Raw genomic sequence first — 7316 nt, 5'->3', positions numbered from 1 at the left:
GTAATTTATAAAGTTTTCTCAGATGTAAAAACAAGCTTGTTGAGTTAACACGACCGAAAAGAAACCTGTAATTTATAAAGTTTTCTCAGATGTAAAAACAAGCTTGTTGAGTTAACACGACCGAAAAGAAACCTGTAATTTATAAAGTTTTCTCAGAAGTAAAAACAAGCTTGTTGAGCTAACACGACCGAAAATAAACCTGTAATTTATAAAGTTTTCTCAGATGTAAAAAAAAATATTAATACTTATAACTATGTTTACATTTTTCTTTCATCGGCAGCTGAAGAAAATGCAGCGTAAACAGCAACAACAGCAACAGAAACAGGAACAAAACAACTCTCAGAAACAACAGGAAATCGATCAGTCGAATGGCGGAGTCATAAATGAAGGCAGTAATTCGGTGAAGGATGGTCAGTTTCTAAAACACGTGTTAAGCTCTAGTTTTGGTCAAAAACACTAGGTTTATTCTGTATGACTCTTTATTGTTAATGTTTGCTCTAAGGAAGAGCCACACGATCTGTATGAGAGCATTTTCGCTATTAGAACATTTTTTACACAACTCTTAAGACTTGCAGACTTGGTCTAACGGTGAGATTGAAAGTTTGATTTTTTGATCACTGTTGAAAATGACTGTGAATTAAATTGGATTAGTCTTAATTTTTCAGAAATTATCAGACAGAATGAAGCCTACTTTTCAAACGTGTGTGTTACACTTTATATTTCCATCTAGCTGTAATTATGTTGCTTAAAAATCGTTAGTGTGTGTTTTTCTTATAGCAAAGCCACATCGGGCTATCTGCTGTGTCCACCGAGGGAAATAGAACCCCTGACTTTATCCTTGTAAATCCGTAGACTTATCAATAGGTAGCATATAGTTAAATATTGCCGAAACGTTCTTCTTCCAGGTCATCTGATGAAGTAAAAAATGAACTTCATCAGATGACTTGGAAGAAGTCCGTTTCGGCCAATAAAATAAAATAAAAAATATTGACTTTCGCGATGAGTAGCAGTAAAAAATGAACTGCTACTCATCGCGAAAGTCATTATTTTTTATTTTAATTTTTTGGCCGAAACGGTCTTCTTCCAGGTCATCTGATGAAGTTCATTTTTTACTGCTACTCCTCGCGAAAGTCAGTATATTTTTTTATTGGCCAAAACGGACTTCTTCCAGGTCATCTGATGAAGTTCATTTTTTACTGCTACCCATCGCGAAAGTCATTATTTTTTATTTTGATTTATTGTTTATTATCATACTTTTATTATTTTTTTTCAAAATTAGCTTTAAATGTGTACTTAGTACTAACCTAAATATCCTAAGCTGGTCGAACCTCGTGATATATTATTGGGATTACGGACGAAAACATCGTTAATAGCGAAGATACTCAACTGATAAAACAATGAATTCTAATTTTTATAAGTAGAAACGTAAGAAGAGTATATCAAATTATCGATACTAATTGATTTTCAATTTTGCTCTCAGTACATATCTTACTCTGATCGGAACTTATTAATATTTTTTTCCGATCCACTTCGATTATTTTCGTCAAAGCTGAAAACGGATCTCTTTCCCACAAACTGATAAGTGGATGACGTTTGTGTTTACTCCCATGTATTTCCATCAGGTCTGTGGTTATTTGTGCAACGGTTCAAGCAACAGTTCTCCTAAGAGCAATAATAAGCTCCCCATTACGGCCGCGTATAGTCTCTTCATCGACTCTTTCATGTAAAAGTAACACGGACCTGATAGAGATTCAGTGAAGTGGTTCCAACACGTCGACCAATCACCAGGCAGGTTGTTCATTTCAACAGCCTTCTGTAATAATTACTGTCAACTGATAAAATTAGAGATTTTATGGATCTTGTAGACAGGTATATAATTCAACTGCCGTAAAAATAAATTATTCTGTTATATTCGAAACATTTCTATTATAACCCGTCTCGCCGAAGATGAATAAAAATAGAAACAGTTTTTAATAAATAATAAATGTAAGTTAGAGTTTATTATTCACATCGAAAATATTAAAAGCCTTGGTGAAAATAAAATAAATTACTATTATTATTATTATTACTTTTACGTTCCCTACTCCCCCCTCCAGTGGTACAGCGGTATGTCTGCGGACTTACAACGCTAGAATCCGGGTTTCGATACCCGTGGTGGGCAGAGCACAGATAGCCCATTGTGTAGCTTTGTGCTTAATTACAAACAAATTTACGTTCCCCTGAACTTTATACGAACAATTCGAGATGTATTTACATTAAACAGTGGTTGTTTGGAAGTCATGTATTGATCTCCCTTGGCAACAAACAACTTAACTGTAAAAATGTAGAGGGATGTTCTTCCATGTTTTCTCCCTTGGCAACAAACAACTTAACTGTAAAAATGTAAAGGATGTTCTTCCATGTTGTCTCCCTTGGCAACAAACAACTTAACTGTAAAAATGTAGAGGATGTTCTTCCATGTTGTCTCCCTTGGCAACAAACAACTTAACTGTAAAAATGTAAAGGGATGTTCTTCCATGCTGTCTCCCTTGGCAACAAACAACTTAGCTGTAAAAATGTAAAGGGATGTTCTTCCATGCTGTCTCCCTTGGCAACAAACAACTTAGCTGTAAAAATGTAAAGGGGGCGTTCTTCCATTCTGTATTGTGTAGTTGCCTGAAATCGTCAACATCTTCAAACAAACCAACGATTTGGGTGACAAGTTTGTTTCTTTTACACAGGTTCACCATACTCCCGTCTTGGGTCTTTAACAGACTCGCCACCAGATGTCTCTCAGTTTTCACTTCCGGCGGTCGGCTATCATACTCCTGGAATTGAAGGTATTTTGATATATAAAAGTTTAACACGTGACGTATTGATGACGTAACACATGACGTATTGATGACGTAACACATGACGTATTGATGATTATCAAATACCTTAAGATTATTCCGGAAATCTCTCTTTTTTTTTCATTTCGTGAAATATGTTCTAGAAAATAACTAGGAATTGAGATTAAGTGATAAACCTCGTGCGAGCGACAGGTACGATGAATATACGTTGTTTGCATAGAAAATTTTGAGTGGCTTAAACGTTTTTAATTACTTTTTTTTTTCATCTATTCCTAGGTCAGTACTTTCAAGGCCCACCTGATAGCTACATGAAATCTGAACTGAACCTAGAAAACGAGAGTAGTCTTAGCGGTTTAGAAGAAGTTCTTATTGGTCAAAGCCAACCATCATCGCTGAATGATTCGTCTCAAATTTTCTCGACGTCCATTAATCCCATTGACAAATTATATTCCATGCATTCGTCATATTTTAGCCTTGGAACGAACAGCTAATCTGTTGTGTAGAGTAACAAAAAAAATCGTAAACTCTTATTGTTGAGAGCACGTTTTGAAACAGAACGAAGATTTAAGGTCAATGTGGTGACTGTTGTGTTAATGAACTGTGAAGTGTTTCGTTTCTGTAAACTCCAGATTTTTGAACCAATCGGGACAGCTCAGGCCTGAGAAATGACTGTAGGATAAACCGTATATGTGTCAGAACTGTTTTTTAGAGAGAAAAAAAGCGATTTTGGTTTTCTTATCCACCCGAGATGATTTGCTGGCTGTATTTATAGTCGCTACACTTTAAAAAAGATCTTATATGTATCTAAATGATGAAAACATTTTATTATTTGTGCTGAAAATTTAGTCCATATTTATTTACCAAACGCAGTTCACTTCATCGTTCAGTTCTTACGTTTCGTTCTAGTCACAGGAAATATTTTGTACGAATTATATGACGAAACGTTTCCCCTCCCCCCTCCCTTTTGTGTGACTATATCTTGTTCACTTTGTTTCTAAAAACATTTTGAAGAAATGGAAAATTATTTGATGTTGTAGCATATTTTCTAGTAAAGACAAAAGCTCTTGCTTCACGCGTGCGCGTCTTAACGTCTGGGTTGTAACATTTTTTGTGAGGGGGGATGGGTTAAAATTATTTTACTATTTTAATACAATGTTAGAAATCTCGTCTACGCCCTATCAAGAGTTAATTTACTATTTTTGTTTTCTTTTTCCTGGTGTATATTGCCCAATAAGACGGGTGAAATGATTGAAACCTGTCTTAAAATAAGTCCATTGTTTCTCTGATTAAAATGTAAAAGACTGAGCCCAAATTTGAATAACACGTTTTGCCCTCTGTCGGATGTAGTATTTATTACAAAGTTAATTAATAAGTGAATTAAATAATGTAACAAAATGTAGGTAAAGTTGTTGTTTTTATATACCAACCACATAAGGAGTTTAAGACTTAATCGTTTGCTTATTACCTACGAGAAAACCACGTTCAACTGTAATTCACGCCATAAGAAAAAAAAATCCGAATTAAATTAAGACATTTTCGTGTTGTTTTTTTTATCAGTTTCTGACGAGCCTTTTCAAACGCTGTATTGAATACACTAAACGACTTCTTTTAGACGCTCTGCTCCCTAGTATGCTTCTTTGTGGTTATTAACGTTACTACAGAAAATTTGCCGATTCCATTAACTTTCTGTCTGCTTCAGAAAGTTCCGAATTAAAGTGAAACCGACATTAAAAACGCGTTATATTTGCATGATTTCTGGTTGAACCCACAAACCGAAAATATGAGGTCCACCAGATGTTCAGCAACATTTCAGTCATTCACTTACCTTCAGTGTAGATGCGGGTCAAACATTCTGGTCACCAAATACAAGTACAGGGTCACTGGTGAAATGTTTTGGCCGTCGAATATATGTACAGGGTCACGGGTCAAACATTCTGGTCACAAAATACACGTGCAGGGTCACTGGTGAAATGTTTTGGCCGTCTAATATATGTACAGGGTCACGGGTCAAACATTCTGGTCACTGGTGAAATGTTTTGGCCATCGAACATATGTACAGGATCTAGGGTCAAACATGCTGGTCACCAAATACACGTACAGGGTCACTGGTGAAATGTTTTGGCCATTGAACATATGTACAGGGTCACGGGTCAAACATTCTGGTCAGCGGATAAGGTAACAAATGTTCTGTTTAATTTCAAGGTTAAAATACCTCAAGAATGTATTGATTATTCACGAGAATTTCAAACTTCCAGAGAAATCACTACTTTCATACCTTCTATATCAACATTCCATATGATCTATAGTGTTCTATATCAACATTCCATATGATCTATAGTGTTCTATATCAACATTCCATATGATCTATAGTGTTTTATATCAACATTCCATGTAATCTATAGTGTTCTATATCAACATTCCATATGATCTATAGTGTTCTATATCAACATTCCATATAATCTATAGTGTTCTATATCAACATTCCATATAATCTTATAGATCATATGGAATGTTGATATAGAACACTATTTGTTCTATATCAACATTCCATATAATCTATAGTGTTCTATATCAACATTCCATATAATTTATAGTGTTCTATATCAACATTCCATATAATCTATATTGTTCTATATCAATATTCCATATAATCTATAGTGTTCTATATAAACATTCCATATAATCTATAGTGTTCTATATCAACATTCCATATGATCTATATTGTTCTATATCAACATTCCATATAATCTATAGTGTTCTATATCAACATTCCATATGATCTATATTGTTCTATATCAACATTCCATATAATCTATAGTGTTCTATATCAACATTCCATATAATCTATATTGTTCTATATCAACATTCCATATAATGTATAGTGTTCTATATCAATATTCCATATAATCTATAGTGTTCTATATCAACATTCCATATAATTTATAGTGTTCTATATCAACATTCCATATAATCTATAGTGTTCTATATCAACATTCCATATAATCTATAGTGTTCTATATCAACATTCCATATGATCTATAGTGTTCTATATCAACATTCCATATAATCTATAGTCTATAGATCATATGGAATGTTGATATAGAACACTATAGATTATATGGAATGTTGATATAGAACAGTATAGATTATATGGAATGTTGATATAGAACAATATAGATCATATGGAATGTTGATATAGAACACTATAGATTATATGGAATGTTGATATAGAACATATGGAATGTTGATATAGAACACTATAGATTATATGGAATGTTGATATAGAACATTATAGATCATATGGAATGTTGATATAGAACACTATAGATTATATGGAATATTGATATAGAACACTATAGATTATATGGAATGTTGATATAGAACAAATCTATAGTGTTCTATATCAACATTCCATATGATCTATAGTGTTCTATATCAACATTCCATATGATCTATAGTGTTCTATATCAACATTCCATATGATCTATAGTGTTCTATATCAATATTCCATATAATCTATAGTGTTCTATATCAACATTCCATATGATCTATAGTGTTCTATATCAACATTCCATATGATCTATAGTGTTCTATATCAACATTCCATATGATCTATAGTGTTCTATATCAACATTCCATATAATCTATAGTGTTCTATATCAACATTCCATATGATCTATAGTGTTCTATATAAACATTCCATATAATCTATATTGTTCTATATCAACATTCCATATGATCTATATTGTTCTATATCAACATTCCATATAATCTATATTGTTCTATATCAACATTCCATATAATCTATAGTGAAAAGTTAGTTGGACTAACTGTTGAAGTAACACGACGTGAAAAGTTAGTTGGACTAACTATTGAAGTAACACGACGTGAAAAATTAGTTGGACTAACTATTGAAGTAACACGACGTGAAAATTGACTGGGATTAACTACCTTTCAGTTCGCTAACTTTTTGAAACTAAAAACTGGTTAAGAAGGAAATATTTCCTCTTGGACTTGAGAATTTATAGATGATGGAAAAATTATATTATTGTGGCTTCATCAGGGATAGTATCACAAGAATCCCAACTTTATCACCAAAACATCAATACTATTGTGCAGATGTGTGAACACGTATTGCACGTACACGTATATGTAGTAGCTTGAAATTGTAGACATCTATGTTTACTTAACCTTCGAACTCCCCTTACAGGGTTGACAATCAAATTTAACGTTTTAGTTGACCATTAAATTATTTGAACGAAGGACAAACATTCGAACGAATTAAGGGGGGGCCCAAATGTTTGGAGGTCAAGAAATTTGGAGTCTCTCAGGTTTGGTTAAATAGTTTTACAAGAAAACTTTCTGAGTTCATATTTCAGAAATTATCAGATTTGAGCCCCCATACGGGCGTCCAAGAAGTTTTGGGGGCTCTAGGGACTAAATTCATAAATGACACGAAAAATTTGAATGAACGCGTAAGGGTTT

At 33.4% G+C, this 7316-nt stretch overlaps 1 protein-coding gene across 1 annotated transcript in view; it reads left to right on the top strand.

Moving 5' to 3' along the window:
- LOC106474733 (LIM homeobox transcription factor 1-beta-like) overlaps positions 1-4167 on the top strand; it is a 10990-nt gene extending 6823 nt beyond the window's left edge. Inside the window, exons 4-6 of the mRNA XM_022403032.1 lie at positions 281-410; positions 2721-2819; positions 3108-4167. Coding sequence (XP_022258740.1) covers positions 281-410; positions 2721-2819; positions 3108-3322 — 444 coding nt within the window. The 3' untranslated portion in view covers positions 3323-4167. The remainder of the gene's footprint in view (positions 1-280; positions 411-2720; positions 2820-3107) is intronic.
- The last annotated feature ends 3149 nt before the right edge of the window (positions 4168-7316 follow it).

The sequence above is a fragment of the Limulus polyphemus genome, unplaced genomic scaffold (assembly GCF_000517525.1).
Source record: "Limulus polyphemus unplaced genomic scaffold, Limulus_polyphemus-2.1.2 Scaffold7619, whole genome shotgun sequence".
NCBI lineage: Eukaryota > Metazoa > Arthropoda > Merostomata > Xiphosura > Limulidae > Limulus > Limulus polyphemus.
The sequence above is the reverse complement of the archived record's forward strand: the minus strand, read 5'-3'. Positions and strand labels throughout refer to the sequence as shown.